General features: G+C 42.0%; 1 protein-coding gene across 1 annotated transcript in view; it reads right to left on the minus strand.

Moving 5' to 3' along the window:
* MSRA (methionine sulfoxide reductase A) overlaps positions 1-19,924 on the minus strand; it is a gene marked incomplete at its 5' end in the record, with an annotated part of 315,775 nt that overhangs the window by 89,402 nt on the left and 206,449 nt on the right. The window contains one exon of the mRNA XM_082481564.1: positions 14,749-14,855. Within this exon, the coding sequence (XP_082337690.1) occupies positions 14,749-14,855 (107 nt within the window). The remainder of the gene's footprint in view (positions 1-14,748; positions 14,856-19,924) is intronic.

The raw sequence follows: 19,924 nt of genomic DNA on the forward strand, positions 1-19,924 counted from the left end.
AAGCATTTTGCGGCAAAAAGTCACTCCATTTTTAAGACTAACAAGCAATCATTCAGACCTGCATTGCGTTTTAACTCAAAGTAAAAAATAGTAACAACCAGTCCTGAGCAGTGTTTGGTTTCCTCTGATCTTACCATTTAAAATTAATATCTTTGCCTCAAGTTTTGTTGTGGGTTTTTTTTTTACTTCACAAAAGGCCATTCTTAATATTATGATCTTTTCCCAGCACAAGCATTATTATTATTATTATTCCTTCCCTCAGTATGTCTTGTACGTATCTAATTCACTGTGCCTAATACACTTTCCCGATGTATTTGTTGAAACATTATATTGCAATGAAATTAGGGGGAGAAAAAGTCACATTCTTTCTATCAGCAAAATGAGAATTAGATCCCATCGATTTCTGTGGTCTCTGTCCAGAGTCAAGCGTTGAGTGTGACAACTGTGAAGAGTTCACGCTGAAAGGCGCTGAGCGCTCATGATTTCCATGGGTATCAGTGTGGCTGAAGATGCTCAGCAAGTTCAAGACGCAAAGCCATGAACTCTCAGGGGCCTTCAACATCTCTGCACCTGCAAGTGGACCTGCACACACCCAACATCAGCCTCTGTGGATGCAAATGAAGATTTCCACTCCAAGATGGAAGAAATTTTTTACGCTGAGGGTGGTGAGCCCCTGGCCCAGGTTGCCCAGAGAGGTGGTGGCTGCCCCATCCCTGGAAATACTCCAGGCCAGGTTGGATGGTGCTCCGAGTAACCTGGTCTAGTTGAAGATGTCCCTGCTCATGGCAGAGGGTTGGACTACATGGCCTTTAAAGGTCCCTTCCAACCCAATGCATTCTGTGATTCTATGATAATTTTCAATTAAATGGGATGAAAATATTTGCCAAGCCCTCCTTCAGCTGGACTGTGTGATAAATTCACAATTACACACAGCAACAGCAGGAGAAAATTATGCTTAAAAATCATGTCAACTTCTGTAGACTCTATATATTTAAATGATGGGCCATCATATACGAGTGTCCCTCCCCAAACTCACTTGGTAAATAATGTTCATACAGGTAACGCGCATCTTCCTCTTTTCCGTAGCAAAAGACAGAAAACAGAGAATCCCCCGTTGTCATAATTGAGAAAGAGCAGTCGCATAACTCTGCTTTATCTGATGTACAAAACAGTGCTCTGCGGTTTACACGAATGTGGACGAACAACTTCAGGACGCTCAAATGACAAGAAACCCCACGGTTTGTGTCGCACACAAAGGAAAAGGGAAAGGAGAAGGAGCTTCTGCGTTTCATGCCACTGCAGACGTGCTGCGAGGCCACTAGAGGGCAATGAAACAAATCAGGTTTTCCTCCAGCCCTGTTCCATCCCCTCATTTCCCATGGAAGGTTTTTTCCTATAATAATATATCACGGGATAATGGGGAAATTTCTTTCCTCTGATTGTTGGCACATAAAACAGCAACCACGTATATATAATGGCAAGAAGGGTTGGATGAAAAATAATCATCCAAGATATAATTAGCTGATCGAGATAAAAAATATTACAGAAAGCAAAATGAGGGAGATGACGATATTAAAAGCACACACTTGTGCGTGCGTGTGTGGAGAAGGAGGACGGATGTGATGATCCCTCACTGTGATTTTCTAACTCTTCCTTTTTCAGAATTTTTCCAGGGGTGTTTTAAGCTTCACACCACTACCTTTTGGGCTGAAAGTTGCCGTCAAATTACATTTGCTAGAGACGATTGATTTTGCGAATTTCCTAGGAAAACTGTTCAGACATTTCTGAGTTATTACTGGGGAAAATATTCTATTTTCCATATCAAAAAAAAAATAAAACCTGGGTCACTTTCTTCAAGGAATGCAAAAACTGAGCCTTGAAGTTTGCAATTGGGAGTCTTTCAGCATGAAAAGCCGGCTAATAAATCCAAAGTTGTCTAATTTGTCAACTTTTTAGAAAAGCGCGTTTTCCACACAATCAGTTGGATATTGTAAAAGGGGGAATGAGCACCGGTTTCCTGCAGCACTTCAAAAGGGACAAGTAAGACAACGCACGCAACACTGTGCCAATTTGTACTTGCTTAAAAACAAAAACAAACCAAAAAAAAATTGAAGCGACATTCAAATGATAAGGCATATAATTAGTGCCAATCAATGTGTTTTTGTAGAAAACAGGTCACATAGAAACCCAACATCTTTCTTTGATGAAATTACAAGTTTAGCTGACAAAGAAAACTTTGTAGATACAATACAGTTAATATTTCATGTTTGATTTAGTACCTTATAACTATTTTAATTAAAAAAAAAAAAAAGCGCTGCATGGTATCAATAAAGTAAATGATAATTGGATTCAGATGGACTTTCACCAGAATTGTTACGAAGCGCATGGATCAAACCTTAGAAATAATTATAAAATTCGTGCTGGTAAAACTGGAAGATCACATGAAGGTAAGAGATACAGCTGAAGCTGAGAATGTTGGAGCACTCGCACTGCGAGCTGAAATCACTGCAACGCAGTTCAATCCCAAACTCTACTTCTAGGAAAGCAAAATCCCAAATTTTCCATCTGGGAACAAAGACTGAAGGTCACATCTACATAAACACGTGTGTAAACAGCAACACGCCCAAGGAGGAAATTTGACCTCCATTTACGTCATTGATTAAGTTCATTTTGAGTTATTGTATGCAGTTCTGGTATCCACGTTTTAAAAGAAAAAAAAGCAAGCTGATTTTAAAAGACAAAAACATCAAGAAAGTACAAAACTAAATTAAACAATCTTTTTGCTGAAAGTCACTGATATGAGAACATTGATGTGTAAAGGTACGATTTTGACTACACAGATTTCCTGATGAAAAATAATCATAATTATTGTTATAATTAAATAATACTGCCTATTCTCCTGAAGAGATGGTGGACCCATGGCGTTCACTGTCAGTCACCAGCTGTTACAAATAAATACTTTCACCTGATTTAAGCTTCTGGCTATGGGTCTTCATTATAGAATCACAGAATGGTTAGAGTTGGAAGGAACCTTGGAGATCATCCAGTTCCAACCCCCTGCCCTGGGCAGGGACACCTCCCACCAGCCCAGGGTGCTCCCAGCCCCGTCCAACCCGGCCTTGAACACCTCCAGGGATGGGGCAGCCACAGCTTCTCGGGGCAACCTGCGCCAGGGGCTCACCACCCTCACAGCCAAGAATTTCTTCCTATCTATTCTAAAACTCTCAGTTTAAAACAGTTCCCCCTCATTCCATCACTCCCCTCCCTGCTCAGGAGTCCCTCCCCAGCTCTCCTGGAGCCCCTTTAGTCCCTGGAAGGGGCTTGGAGGTCTCCAAGGAGCCTTCTCTTCTCCAGGCTGACCCCCCCACCTCTCCCAGCCTCTCCTCCCAGCAGAGGGGCTCCAGCCCTCCCAGCAGCTCCGGGGCCCCCTCTGGCCCCGCTCCACCAGCTCCATGTCTCTCCTGTGCTGAGGCCCCCGAGCTGGAGGCAGCACTGCGGGGGGGTCTCCCCAGAGCAGAGCAGAGCAGAGCGCAGCAGAGGGGCACAACTCCCCCTGGCCCTGCTGGCCACGCTGCTGGGGATGCAGCCGGGGATGCCGGGGGCTCGCTGAGCTGCCAGCGCACGGTGCCGGCTCCTGGTGAGCTTCTCATCCACCAACACCCCCAGGGCCTTCTCCTCAGGGCTGCTCTCCAGCCATTCCCTGCCCAGCCTGGAGTTGGGCTTGGGGTTGCCCTGACCCACGTGCAGGACCCTGCACTTGGCCTTGTTGAACTTCATGAATGCCTTCATTATGCCTTTCCCTATCAGTTTACAAAGAGCCTTTATGTGTAAAAGAGTTTTTCTTCTATGAACACCTTAAATACAGTTCCTTTAAAAATTGAAAAAGACATGTTTTAACTGAGTCACCTAAAAATAACCAAAGCAAAGGAGAAATGAACAGCCAGAATGGAAATACATTAACCTCAATAAGCCATAGGAAGCCGGTTGCTTGGGGAAAGGTCAGGTCCAAAAACTAGAGAGGAAAACGTCCTGGGGGCTGGGAGCACTGCCTCACTGAAGGTGATTTCTCAGTCTTTGAGGACGAATTCTGTAGTGGCCCAGGAGAGCACACACTGACATGGTCCTGCAGTAGGAGGCATCTCAGCATGCTTTAGGCAGTAGGAAGATGGAATATATTTTCTCCACCTTGATGTGCCGGGTAGCTGGATTTACTTTTGGACCTTGTGACTAAACGGCATATTGTAAAGGTCAACTAGAAAAAACAGAAGTTTATCTTTGTCTGCAAGGAGAAAAAGAAGGTAAGATTTTTCCGAAACATAGACCTGAGGAAGCAAGTGGAAACTGTGAAGACTGGGGAAAATGTGGGAGTAGGAAGAAAGGGATGTGGGGCAAGGTGAAACGATAGAAGATTGGAAACAAACATTGGAATAGGCTGCCCAGGGAGGGGGTGGATTCCCCATCCCTGGAGGTGTTTAAAAAAAGGGTAGATGTGGTACTTGGGGAGATGGTTTAGAAGTGGTTTCTGTCAGGGTAGGGTAATGGTTGGACTTGATGATCTTAAAGGTAATTCCAACCACAACAATTCTATGATTGTATGATTCTAAGATCCCAGAAAGCAAAAGATCCAGCAAACAATGTGGGGAGGAAGCAAACAACAAATAAAGGTTGAAATAAACTTGCAGTGGGAAAATGAAGAGAGAAAGGCAGAAGAACTGATTTTTCTACACCAGCTCAGTGGCGAGCTGTAACGTGGGCTTTGCTTGATCTTGCTCGTCAGCTCTGCATGGTGGGGAACGCAGACGTCCACCTAGCTGGTACCTCACCAGTTAGGCTCGTAAGCCCTGCAGTGTGAGATGAAAACGTACTAGCTACAGCATCACTGAGTAAAATCAGTCAAAGTCATAAAAGCAGAGATCCCTGAACTCAAATTTTGTAAAACAGGACTGAACGTGGGCAGATCCCATCCCTCCACGTCCTCTTACACACCCAAATGTCTCGGGATAGCAGCTTCTGCCCAGCACGTTTCATCCTTTGTGTTTCACAGCAGCTCTTAACAAAATATCTCTACATATTCCTATACGCCTGTGTACAAATATGATGTATACACAGGCTTAAGCCCATCGGTACACCACTGAGAAAATACTTATGTTATTATCTGTTGTAACTCCGTGCTTTCCTGGGACTGATGGAAATGCATTAACACAAAGAGAAATGTCCTGGCTTTTCCTAGCCGGGTTGGTTTTAATGTCTCCAGTCCTACAAAGCTCTAGCGCAAGACTGATAACACAGTTGACGGTATTGCCCATCAACCAAAGAGCCCATTCCGACCTCTTTCTGCAATCTAGCTCTTACCGAAATCAGTAGACATCCTGGATCTAAAAGAAAAAGGGATTAGGCTACAAGCAATCTGTGGGAGTCAATAAAGGAGAAAAAGTTCTTGATGCAAAAAGATCACAAGATCAAAACAGACATGACAACGTTGCTTGCTAAAGCATGCTCTGATTTTTCTTTCCAGGAAGTATTGACTTGTTTTCCCAAAAGCTGAGAGCTGTATTTGACTGAGTGGCATACTTCAAACAGAAAATAATACACAGAATTCTCTGATAATTCATTGGGGAAAAAAAGGCTGAAATTAAAGAAACTCCCAGGCCAGATTTTTATCTCAATTGCATTACTGGAAATCCAAAGTAATTCTCTTGAATCTAATGATGTTGTTCTGGATTTGCAGCTGTGCAGCTGATCTGCATTTAGTCCTGCGGAAAAAAAAAACTAGAGAGGTATTTAAGCAAATGTTAGCATCAGTTAGAAAGCAACCTCATCAGGGTTTGACGATTGTTGCTTCATGCTCTACTACATCTGCTTATCAAATTGTTTGAACCCTAGTGCTTAAGCGGACACTCCCATGTCCGTATTTAGATCCCCAAGCAGCATATTTGATAAATGTTGAATATCTGTTGTTTCCATGTGTGAGCTTTGTGGAGCTCAGGACTTTTTGAAGTGCCATTATGTCCTCATATCTGACTTGAAAAGCCCTGTTTCAGATACATTTTTGGCTTTATATTTTAGAGTTGGATAAACAGTAGAAAAATGTTGCATGAGTATTTACTTGAATTCTTAATTAAATTCATTCTGGCTTAAGCACACTTTTGTCACTGAGGAAACTTGAGGTTTCAATAGTGTTCTTTGGATCCCACAGCTTTGCACTAAGGATAAGCAAACTGTTTGGATAGCACAAGTAATGCTCAGACTCATTAAAAACGTGTCTTTTTTTTTTTAAAAAAAAAAGGCTTTTTGTTTCATTTTTTAATTTGTATGGAAACTATAAACCAGGCCAACCCCTCTTCCCCTCTCCAGATCAATGCAGAGAGTCCCACTACAAACCTTATCTTTCACCTGGACATGGACGGATTCAAAGGCCAGAGCAGAATTAAGACACAGCATTCTCAACACATCTCAAGGCTTAACACATCTCCAGATGACTTCTGAGCTTTTTTTTCCTGGAAATTTTTGCTTAAGTCAGCTTTAAGGGCTATATTTAACCCAAAGACAACAAGATCTGACACAGAACAGCAACAGCTGATCATAATCAACTTTCTTTTGCCTTGACCTTCTTCTAGACTACTTAGTCATGTCCTCCCCATAACTCGTCTCTTAGTTAAACTAAGCTCCTTGAGAGCTTCCTTAAGAGAAGGAACTATATCCTGTTCCCTGTAAATCACTGTGTACACTTAAACCATCATTATTAATATCGTTATCAAATTTATGCTCCTGACATTTAATATGCTTGTGAAACTTTTAAAGTGCTATATAACACATGCATAATCAAGATCAAAAAATTCAAAAGCCTGAACTAGCAGCTCTTCAGAATGATCCCAGATGCCACTGAACCATGGGGGAACACATTTACAGGCTGATGGAAAGGTATTTAGCTCCAGTGTGTTGGCATCACTACAGACTCCGCTGTGTTTCCTTCCCACTGGTATGACCTGGGAGCCATGGCAGATCCGGGCCCAGCTGGAGCGGCAGCTGGAGGCCAGGTTGGACAGGCTAGGACGTCTCAAATGGCACTAGAGTCTTGTAGGCAAGTCAATTTAACCCTTTAAATCTTCATCTTCTGGATCAGCATGGAGATCTACCCTGAAGATTGAGAATTCATCCGCATAAGTACAGGAAAGCTTGACGCCTATACAAATTTAGGAGGTTTTCACGTTGCTGCCAAGCTGAACGGAGCGAGGAACAGAAAGCAGGAAATCTTTCATTTACGACCGATTCCTGGAGTCAAACCTATTTCATATTTATATTAGGGCAATTTCTAATATTAGTTTAAATGTCCAATGTAAGCGTTAGCTTGAAGCGCTGGCTTCACATTCACGGTACAATAAAGCAAATGGCTTCTTTGCTGAACTCCATGACCTCCCAGATGAAAAAATGATATTAAAATAGAAAGTACGGATTCATAACGTTGTTCACAGTTCTAACTTCAAATGCACGGTTAGCTATATTTGCAACAGTCAGAGGGCTAAGTGAAACGCCCGGCCTTTGATCAAACGAACAGCATATATGCAGAACAGAAAGCTAAAAAAAAAATCTTGCCTTGTGCGGCATCGATAAAAGCAACATGTGCCGTTGCTGCATCCAGGGGAACAGAAATAGATGCAATTGGGAAGGTGCTGCACCCAATGGTGCGTGGCAGCACTTCTCCTCTGCCTCAGTGAGTTTTGGGAGGTGTCCTTAGTCCTCCTGTGCCTTCCAGGGGTGCTCGTTTCTGTTTTCATATGGACATACACATCCTGTACGTATCATTCTCTTAATATAAAGTCATCTCGGTGGTGATGTTAAAATGTTTTTCCTCCCACAACCTGAGATGAAATTCTACAGCACAGCAACATAGGAAAATGTATTGAGAAAGAAAAGTCGGATGAACAGTAACTATAATATTGTGCGAACTCTGAAGTTGTATGTTAAGGCTGCAAAGAAAACCATAGCGTGGGGACCATGTCTATCATAACAGAGTTCCTTCTCAAAAAGGTAGAAAAAAATAGACGCAGCAGAGAACCATAAAGCGTTATAAATGCATCATATAGATGTATTTCAGGGTAAATTCAATGAAGAAAGCACAAGTGGGTTGTTCATGAGTGTTGACAATGGGACAGGTCATCTCACAACTATATTTATTCTAAGAAACTCAGACAAGCCAACTATAGTATCCTAAGTTCATGCCATTAATGCCTTTATCTTGTTGCCACTGTCATCGAGAAATGCAGCCAAAAGTGTGGAGTCGTTTTGAGCTGTCTCTCTACTGCAAAGTGGCCAAATTTTCTTGAAGCGACAAAGAAGTTAAATTTTCTGCAGTTTAAGGTAATATGAAAAGAGTTAGCCACTGTTCGCGCAAAATCTCCTCGTCCGTAGCTGAATGCGGCCTTCGCAGAGAGGGATGAACATTAAAAGGGTATCTCTGTAGCACAGATGAGTGATTACAAAATAAATAATGGCTTAGCTTATCAGATCAGGTTTGCTTATTTTCATAAGAGCTACCACCATCAATCAGGAATCAAGTAGCTACTGTTCACATCAGAGTGAAGCAAAGATAATTTGATACGTAAAGCTCTGAAATAGACATAATTTGAAGAGGAGTAAGCAGGTGTTATTTTTTTATCAACTCCATTGTATTGCTTTAATAACAACAACCTACTTTTTAAAAGAGCTATTTAACTTTTCCCAGCCAAAAAAAAAAAACCAACACGTGAAAAACTGTCTCCCGGCCAAAGCATGTTCTGAACTCACACAGCACGTTACACAAAACCACAGCTGAATGTTGTAAATTCACTCCCCGAGGCATTCCTTCATGCAATTAAAAACTCTCGGCGCTGTCGATCCTGTAGGTCTGTACGTAGCCTTTCCTCATACAACCCTGACCTCTTCATCTCCTTGCGGGTCGCGGCTCCAAAGCCCGTTGCACTGACCAGGAAACTCCAGGTTTTAAGTCTCTTTTGCGTGATATCAGATATAAAGCTCTCGGTTTTGCAGCTAAGGGGTTTGCTGGTTTGTTCCCACACCACCCCACAGCAAGCTTAGCAAAGTTTCACAGTACCTGTTAGGCCGCCGAGCTGCAGAGCTACTGCATCTTAGAATTGCAGAATCATCTAGGTTGGAAGGGACCTTGAAGATCATCAAGTCCAACCATCAACCTAACGCTGCCAAACCCACCACTACCCATGTCCCTCAGCACCACATCTATCTGTCTCTTAAACACCTCCAGGGATGGCGACTCCACCACGTCCCTGGGCAGCCTGTGCCACTGCTTGACAACCCTTTCTGTAAAGAAATTTTTCCTAACATCCAATCTAAACCTTGGTCAAATTCATGTTCTTCAGGCCAAGCCTTTTGTTAAATTAACAGAAAACGCTGTTTGACAAAATGCAAAGAAAAATGACTATCTGACCGATTCAAAGAGAGTTCAGTCACTTATCTGAGCATCTTCAGACCTTCACAGAAACATATTGGCTATGACTACAGTGTGACCCAGTCCTTCCTCTGAGCATTATACAATGTTCCCTTCAAGTTCTCCAGAAAGTAGATGGTTGGACTCAATGATCCCAACGGTCTCTTCCAACCTAGACAATTCTATGATTCTATGAAAGTCTACCCACCTACGGTTTTATAGGTCCTGGCGTTTCCACAAAGAGACTGTCCTCCAGACTAACAGATTGGGCAATAGGTTGGTTTCAATTGCCTGGATTTTTTATATCTATACGCAAATTTAATTTTTAAATTTAATCTCTTCCTCTCTACTTGCAATACTTTTTGAACTTCTTAAACATATTAGCAGGCCCCAAAGCAATTAGCATTGCTTCTTTCTTCTTTTTTTTTTTCCTTTGTAATTCTGGCTTTGGTGCAGTTATTGTTTTATTTTATTTGTTTTCTCAATCTGTTGACCAGCTGGTTTACGTTTCAGAGAGGATTTCTATAAGCATCACAGTCTACTCCTGCAGAGAAACTTTCCAAGATTACAGCTTTAGAGTCCAAATCACAAAAAAAAAAAAAAAAAAAATGCATTACATTGCTTCTAGCAAAGCCCCATCCATTCCTGAGCAAAAAAAAAATAGTTACTTCTGTATTTCATTTACATTTCCTATACGTTCAGTAAAAAACCACTCCATTCCAGTTCTCTGGACTTTAGTAAAGGGCACATTTGTAATGTCTTCAGAAAATCTCAACATTTATATATTCCTGTCTCTCCAGATTACAACTATAAGAGCAAATGACAGCTACTCTCCCCACCAACTTCTCTTGGCTATAAGAAATCAGGAGCTTATTACCCACTCACATCAGCCAACACCTCCGTCAAGAGTTCAAGACTCAGTTCATTCATAGTTATTCACCGAGAGGCCATTTAGTCGCTTTGTGGAAGGATCTTCTCCTGCCAAATATTTGCTTTTGTAACGACGTAATAGACCCGCGTTTTGCTCTCTGTGCACAACGTTGATTGTCAGTGCTGTCCTACACGAGGATGCAGAGATGTCGGCATTTTGGGGACGCTGCTTTAACACAAGCCAACCACGGGGGGGGAGAGGGACGCAGTACATTCGTGGAGCCTGAAAACCCAGTGTTAGTGCTGGACAAAACAAACGCAGGCCTCCGATTCAGAAAAAATAAACACTAACTTCTTCCCACCCCGATTTTGCTATTTGGATTATCGCCTAGATAATTCATTTGAAAACCAAATCTGGCCCGGCAACTGTCTTGAAAATTGAATAACCTCAGGTTCAACTGTATTAAAAAACTCCAGCTTCAGGCAAAACTGATGGAACAGCTCATTCGCAGCACTTTCCCCAAGCCCTGGCCCTCATTTTATGTTTTTCTGATTACACTTACGTTGTGTTACAATTTACTGGCAGCACTATTGTGTTATAATATATATTACCACTAGTCGACTGTGACTGGATGCATTCAGCTTCATCAACAGCTAAAGACGCGCGGCTCAATGCATATTCATTGCTGTATCGCCATTTCTCAGCTGTTAAAACAGCTGCATGAATCAGCAACAAGTTCCACAACTTAAAATAGATGTCACCCTGCGGGATACATGGGCTCAAGGCGCGTTATGATTCTCACTCGTAGGGTGGTAGGAGCTAGGGACACAGTGCCCTTAATGACAGGATTTCTCCACTCAAGCGTGGCTCTACCCTAAAGGTGTGAGCCACGTTAGTGTTTCCGTTTGGAGCAGAAGTGTGCTTTCGTAATAAATCTCCTGATAATGGTCACTTGTCGTGGTTTGGTTCCCATCACAGAGTGGTGCGGGGATGGGTGAACCCAATTCCTTTTGATGGAGCTAAACCAGAAACGCACCACTGACTCCCATCTGTCAGCAGCACGTGGTTCCGAGGACCGAACCACAGCTACTGAAGAGCAAACCCTCTGGAAACGCACTTAGCGTGCCCTGGGTCCTCGCTACAAACTGGTTCGTTCCACAGATCCGCTCCCCTCAGCTCATGCCACTTCCAAAACGTAGACAGAGCTGAATGCCGCTATCTGACTTCTAGAGAGGAGCAAACGCTTCTGGCCAGCCTGTCACGGGGGCCGGAACTCCCGAGACAAACCCCGCCGTTGGGTGGTCTCTACCCTCAGCGAAGAAACACGTTTCCTTTAAGCTAACAATCATATCCAGCTTTATGAAAGAAGAAAACCCAAGCATCTAGCAAACACATCATTTTCTGTTTGGAAGACAGAAAAACAAATCATATGAAGACAGCAAACAAATCCTATGAAGAGCGGCTGAAGGAGCTGGGACTGTTTAGTTTGAGGAGGAGGAGGCTGAGGTGAGACCTCATCACTCTCTACAGCTATTTGAAAGGACACTGTAGAGAGGTTGGTGCTGGTCTCTTCTCACAGGTAATTAATGACAGAACAAGAGGGAATGGCTTCAAGCTCCAACAGGGCAGATTTAGACTGAACATGAGGAAAGAATTTTTCCCAGAAAGAGTGGTCGGGCATTGGAATAGACTGCCCAGGGAGGTGGTTGAGTCACCATCCCTGGATGTGTTTAAGAGACGTTGAGATGTGGTGTTGGGGGATATGGTGTAGGGGAGAGCTTTGTAGAGTAGGGTAGATGGTTGGACTCGATGACCCCAAGGGTCTTTTCCAACCTAGACAATTCTATGATTCTATGATTCTATGACATTCTTAACTCTATTCCAGGTCCTCAGCTCGAAAAGACATCTAAGAGCACATGCTCAATTCATCAGTCAACAAGCAAATAAACCACCTTTGCTCTTATCCGTTTGCTGTGCCAAAAATCTGTAGAGTCACTCTTACAGTTTGCAGTTATGGTACTTTTGATTTTTGTTAGTCCCTCCCCCGTTCGGGGCATGCACCGCTGCTTATCATGGAAAAAACAAGTGTTATGCCATCCCCACAGGTTTTTATCTGTCATTATCGGGTGCAGAGATACGCATGGGTCACCGCTAGAAGAGTTTGGTATTTATTTTCAATTGCTGCAATAAAAAGGAAAGTGGTCATATTACATTTACATTAAAATAATATAATGCAAAACATTGAATATGAAAAGGGATTCCCGAACATATTGTTTGCTCAGTACGTTTCCCATACAACCATTCCACTGCTACTGCAATACCGCAGTAGATAATATCATAGATACTGTTGTTAATAATACACAGAAACCACATATCCTCTAGGAATTTTGGTACATATTTGCTGTGTTTCCTTAGTTGGCAACAGAGCCTCTTCCTTCCCCCTCCTTCAGTGCAAAAACAAACTCGACATGTGATCACTTACAGAGTTGTGTCTAATTATATAAATGTACTAATTATACACACTTTTCAAACGGTGATAGACTTCAAAGTAGGTAAATTTTAAATTGTGCCATTAAGAAAATCTATTTGATGATGGAAATTCCGGTAATATCATATTGCAATCTCCTACATCATAATCTTGCTTTCACGATGGTATTAATTTAATGACAAATAACAGCAGAGAATAATAGAGCCGGGAAAGCAAACTGAAAGCTGTAAGATTTACAGCGTGACATTGGTCAGCAGTTGCTAACAAAAAGGATCAAAAACAATTTGGAAAAGCAACGGATCTAAGGTAAACAATGAGTAGAAAGAAGTTCTACGTGGTAAATATGAATACCGAGCCGTAAGAAACCACTCCATTAACAAAGATAAACACCTGCAAGACTGGCTTATCCCCGTGTGTTCAGCTACTCATGAGGAAATATATATGTCACTGAACACTTAATTTACATGCACAGTTATCACACTGCTAGGAACCACTTGCAAATTAGTTACTTGCAGCTCAAAGCACCTCTTTGCATGCAAAATAACGCCAACCGCACATACCAACCAGCCCTACAAGCGCGCACATGGCTCAGCCCACCAACGTCATAGAATCATAGAATCATAGAACTGTCTAGGTTGGAAGAGACCCTTGGGATCATCGCGTCCAATCATCTACCCTACTCTACAAAGTTCTCCCCTACACCATATCCCCCAACACCACATCTCAACGTCTCTTAAACGCATCCAGGGATGGTGACTCAACCACCTCCCTGGGCAGTCTATTCCAATGCCCGACCACCCTTTCTGTGAAAAATTCTTTCCTCATGCTCAGTCTAAATCTGCCCTGTTGGAGCTTGAAGCCATTCCCTCTTGTTCTGTCACGTCATACGCACGTTTATGAAAACCCAACTGCCACCCAAGATTTCAGCAAACGTACCTCCTTTTCGGACCTCGGTGCATGCCTCTGACTGATATACCCTCACTTTTCAAAACACAGTTCTTTAACATTAGATATTCATCAAAAAAAAATGGTTCAACACAACATTTTAGCGAAGCCACAGGATAAGCGAACAGTACGATGAATAAGGATAAGCCATAGTATAAGTGAATGTATGAAAGGTGATATTCTTTTAGCACTACTTAACAGTTACTCTGTCTATTGCCCTGATATCACAGGTGAGTAGTTTATTTCATATAAGGATTTATGTACCTCTGCTGTAGAATCTGGATCTTGCATTGACAAGACCACGAGGCAGATCAGACAGCAATTACAATGCAGCAACGCTACAGGACACTAATCCCTCTGCCTTTAGTTAAATAATAGCGCATGCGGCAGGGAAGAGACAGAATCCATCTGCACTGAAAAATAGGACTGTGTATAGAAAGGGAAATGGTCGATCTTCTCTCACACAAATCCTAGTGTCAAAACAAATAGTCTCACTAAGTAATGGGCTGTCACATTTAATCAAAGCCGTTTATGGAATGGTTTGATAGAAGCATCTTATAAACAGCAGGTGGGAGATCCTGAGTTACCAAGCTCAAATATCAGATCAGAACTTTCCCCCAACATTCAAGAACTCTAGGGGCTGAGATTTTGGCTACACCCATCAGAGTATGGGGTCCAGATAACGCTTCAACAGCTTTAAGATGACAGACTTTTGCTCTGGTCCACCCCCACAAAAAATATCTCTAGGAGAGATTAAAACTGTCTCTGCACAAGTAACTATTTTTCTTTCTGCATAATTATAAAATGACAGACATACCAAAAAAAAACATTTCACAAAGGTTGGAATTTAAAGCAAATACGATGCAAGTTCGGTATTGGAAGGAGGAGCTGCAACAGTAACATGGAGACAACGCACAGCACAAGAAGTGATTTTGTGCTAATCGGTGACATCTTTGACCTCCGCTCACATGCGAAGCAATTCCACACCCTGCCCAACGTTACCTTTTGATATTCTTCCTTAGATCTCAAGGCAGCTTCCATCTGTTCCTGAGAAAACGTGTAGATGGCCGAGCGATACTGTGTGCCAAAGTCATTACCTTGTCGCATTCCTGGGGAGAGAGAAATCACAGCTCACCATGAGGACCACCCTCCCTACCTCACCGGGCTGCAGGCAGAAGTTCAACAGACCTACATTTAGGATGTCCCATACACCTGGATTAGCACGGTCTGTTAAGTGCACCCTCAGTAGGTGTTTTTAGGAAGTCCAAGTCTTTCTTTGGTTAAACAGACCTGAAGAGTTTCAACATTCCTAACTCCTTTTAAATGACATGCAAATGAAATGTGAGCATTTTCCATTTTGGTAAATCACACAGTAGTCAAATACAGATGTAAAACCTTAAATAATCAAGCCGCAGTTACTGTAATCAAGGTACTCTTAAAATATTTATTTTGAACCATGCAAATGGCTACAAAAAAAAAAAAGTTCATTTTACCAAGTGCTTAAAAATTTTCTTGTGCTGGAGGAGTACATCTTAACGAGAGAAAGGTTCAAAATACCCCTGGAGATAACTCGCTGCTCTCCTCTATTCACAAAGCGACGATCTTGCTAAGAGACTAGTAAGCGTGTACGTATTGCTGAATTAGCTCTGAAGTTATCAACTCCCACCATCACCGCCAGCGGCTACAGAGAGAAGGAGTGACTGTTACGAAGCTCTTAAATCTGAGCTCCAAAGAGGACTCCGATAGACAAATACGCTAAGGAGAAGGTTTGGAGAAAGTCTGGCTGCGTTAGTACTGTTACAGAGTGAGTGGCGCTTAGGAACAGCAACACTTCACATTTATTTTTTTTTTTTTTTTAGTTTGGGAGAAGTAGAAAACAAAGGTATATATGTAATCGCCACTAAACTCTATTTGCAACTGACCTGTGGATAATATAATGGCGAAAGTATATAACATTGTTTATATCTACCATCAGGAAAACCAAACCCTCGCTATATATATTCAGTAAATCCTTGAAATTATATCATAAATGAGTAATTTTGGTACAAGGATTCGCTCCTTTAATGCTGATATACGTATTCCCTTCAAAAGCCTAGATGTATGAAGTTGCTCACGAATGAATGCCAAAATATGAGATGGATCCTACCTACAAAACCACAAAATAAGGGGCCAGAGCAGAGGGAAGTTTACTGTCCCCGTCGGTGATGAGCCCAGAGCTGGTTTGGCAGTAGCCGTCCTCGGCAGCCGCGCTGGCCACAGGCACCGCTGCCTCTCCTCGCTACCCGTTCCCATCCCCTCCGGCAGCGACACCCTAAGCCAACTTCACCGTGGATTATTCCATAAAGCCAAACAACAGCCAAAGAGAGGAGCTTTAGCGTTAAGAACGACCCGGAGGTGCAGTTTTGCAGCTGCAATTGCAGTTTCGCCGTTTCTGTCTTTCATCACTTTGTTCCCAATTCCGCATTCTAGAACAGATCTTTTTTGCCTTGCTGGCCTAAAACGTATTGATTTGGAGTTTGCCTGGCATTTTACGTGAACTTGGGTGAGCGAAAAAGCTGGAGTGACTGCCAGCCAAGACAAACTGGAAATCATCAGGATTTGTCTTTCCACTGCCACTAGGCTACGGAGCCCCTTTGAAGTTTACCATCAACGCTGAGGACCACGGAGGTGAAGTGAATCAAAACTGTAGGTCCTGATACCCCCCCTAGCAAAGGGCAGAGACAGAGCTTGTGATACTGGCAGGGGGGGAAAGATGCTATCAACATGATACTACCCATTAAAACATGGTAACCTTTATCCCTCTTATACTTTCCAAGGAAACAGAAAAATGGTTTAAAGGATAATACAATAAACGAATGAAATCTGGCTGAAATATTTATCAACTAAAAGACGCAGAAATGTTTTCAAAGATACATTTGGACAAAAAGTCCATTCGGTGACCGACAGTACACATCGAGCGAATGTGATTCCGAACAATGTTATAGAGTTTTCTGATGATTTGCATTACTTTTTAACTGCTGAAACGTTCCATTATTACAGATAACAACAACTACGTTCTTCATCAATACTTAATAGTGGGGTCTGCAAGGCGGAGAATATTTTGCTCATTTCTTTGCAAGCTATTTTCGGGTGCAGGGAGCTCTTGTAAAGCCAACGCGACTGAATAGTTAGGCAAAAAAAAATGAATTCAGGCCAGAAAGCATTAGTTTTGCCAGGATATGTTAATGCTGATTGATGTTTGAGCTTAAGCATTAGCATTTTACAAATCTATTTATTGCTTAACAAACTACTTAACAACCGACTAGGGAGTAGATTACAAAAATCTCTATAAATGGGGGATCGCTACAGAGTATGCCAGTTTTCAGCATGCGTTTCCAGAGGAGGAGTTCAGCATGAGCTCATGCGCACAGTGCTCTGAATAAGAAGGTAAACAAGATTATTTCATATATGCCCGTGCCACCATTACACAGCAATAGGGAAGCGGTCAGCTTAATTAATTTATTGGGGAGAAGGTTAAGAGAACTGACTCTGATTTACAAATACGTAGAGAATCAACCTGAGAAATAAGGCTCTTTAGTCTTGCCAAAGTTGCTTAAGTAGGTAGAGCAATTGAAAGCCAAAGTATACAAAATCCAGATGGGAAATAAGGCGACATTCAAACAGTGAAGTGCATTTCTCACTGGAACAACGCACCCAAAGCCACGTCCCTCTCCCGCGGTCTTCACATCAAGGATATACCTTTTCCCCAAATACAGACAAAAGCTCAAAGAGCTGTACAAGGTCAGTGATGAAATTACAGAGTTAAAGCTAAGGAGGAGGTCAGACTGTGCAACAATAACAGCTCAAGGGTTGGCTTGCCGTGTTAAACCACACGCTAGCTATGAAGAAGACTGAACAGATATTGTAAATATTACCCCAAAGTGTAGCTTGAATGTGATCAACCATCTAAGCTAAAATGTCCTTTATTTTCACTTGTTAGTACCTAAATCTCCTGCAATAAGTAGCTACTACGTTGTCTGACTAAGCCACAAGACTACAAGATACTAAAATACAATAAATTCTGTGTGTATAGACATAATCAATCGCTACTGTTGCTGTTGTTATTTGTAATGTACTTCACGTGTGCAAACTTACTTCTCAAGGGTCCATCACTGATTTTTTAAAACCCGCTGGCAAGTCTTACTTGTTGAGATTCACTAACTCAATGAGTAGCAAACAAGGCAAGAAATTTAATTTAATAAACGACTGTGGTACGGCGATTGAGCTTAACCATCTTGTCTTTGTCTGAAATAAAGCCTACTGAATTAAAAATGAGCTCTGCTTGGCTATCTAAAAATTCCACAATGTCACTTGTAGTTAACTTTCCTTCATTTTCTGAAATGTCTTTCTTATTTTGTCTGTCATGACATCTTGTCCGTCTCTGTTAACATAACACCACAGCTATACACCTTGCGCTTCAGATAAGAATGATAATTAATTTAACAATAATGCTATATGTATTGGAAGATACTATGTAACGCTAAATCAAAATCCAGTCTTACAAGGGATTGTCAACATTGCTGCCATTGATTTTAGCTACACTGGATGCACATTAGACTCTGAAAAATTTCTCTGCTGAGTCAACGAGCCAACCTCTGATCTTCGGTGCACCAGAATGGTTCCACTGAAGTAAAGAAATTTGTTCTAAGTTTATAATAATGAAACTAAAACCACAAATAATCTCCACAGGCTTCAAGTCCTTCACCTTGCCTACAAGGTCCCAGATAATTAAACAGGACTTAACTTAAATACATTTGTTAAACACCCTTCAAAACCAGTATCTACTGCAAATTCTAATCACACATTATAAAACCATTGAGATTTGGAAGTACTTTGAATGACCACTACCTTTGTTACATTTTCACAGAAAAATGAATAAAGCCCTTTTGACATTATGGATTGGATGGATTAAAGCAGTATTTATTATCACTAACGGATGCATTTCTGGAACAGATTTCCCGTAAAAATTCTCTGTCAGAATGAGACCTTTTTTTCACCCGTGCCAAACTCCATTTTTAAGAGATGCACATGATTTTGCTTTAATTCCAAATCAAACCAGTGAATCAGGTTTGTCTAAATCTTCACGACTGGAAGAAGGAATAATTCCTACAGAACTCCATCTGCACTTCTTCAGAGCAGCTGGATCTTCTAGGCAGGGGAATGCTGACTGCCTACAACTGTTCTTCTGCAAGATGTCTTAAAGTCACTCTTCATACAAAACCCGCCAATTTAGGAACAGAATTTAGGGTAGATCCAGGAGATAGCTTTTTTCCTCACGGATATATAATATATGGTGAATTCTGTAAGTAGGGCATGAACCTTCTTTTCATTCCAGGCTGAGGTGATAACCAGGGTGCTTCTTAAAGATGTTAACAAAAGATACTAACACTGAGGAATGAGGTCTCTGACAGGAAGAAAGACCTTCACCAACTCTTTCAGAAACTTTGCAATTAAAGAATGAAATAACACTGACAAAGCCTTCTCTGCAGCTGTAATCACCAGTAGATACACTTTGAACGATCTCCAGCCCATCTCTCTCCAACACTTAGTTTGAGGAAAAATTTCCAGAGGCCTTACAGCAGAATGTCAGCCTACATGTAGTATCGGACCCGGTTCACTTTGTCACAAAGCACACCCAGAGGACTCGTTCCCAGCGTTGAACAGAATCTCCATAGTCAGAGACCACCAGGGAGACTTTCATGGGCTATCCATTGTCCCCGCCATGATGTGGAGGAAGCCAAAGCCTAGGCGATTTACCTGACTTGTATCTCATGTAAGAAGGTTCAGAGCAGAGGTAAGTCCTTGACCTCCATGCCTGGTCCTCCAGGATTCTGACAACAGAACCCCACCTGGGCCAGCTCAGGGTTTGCAAGATCACCCCATTTCATCCGGATCTGTTTTACTATTGTCAACGGTGCAAGACAGCAACTGGCAAAAAGGCAAACATCTATCTACCCGGCCAGGAACACATCCAACAGGAACAGGAACAAACACACCCTGGAGTCAAAAGGCTGGCAATCGCTGTCGATACGCGCGACAAAGAAAATCGGCTGCCATGCTGAGAACAGCCTTAAAACCTCTCATCGAAGAGATGTTTAGATAGAGAGGGTGATTTTAGAACTGATGGAAAAACATAGAA

This window comes from Vanellus vanellus (genome assembly GCF_965231255.1).
Source record: "Vanellus vanellus genome assembly, chromosome: 3".
In the NCBI taxonomy this organism is placed as follows: Eukaryota; Metazoa; Chordata; class Aves; order Charadriiformes; family Charadriidae; genus Vanellus; species Vanellus vanellus.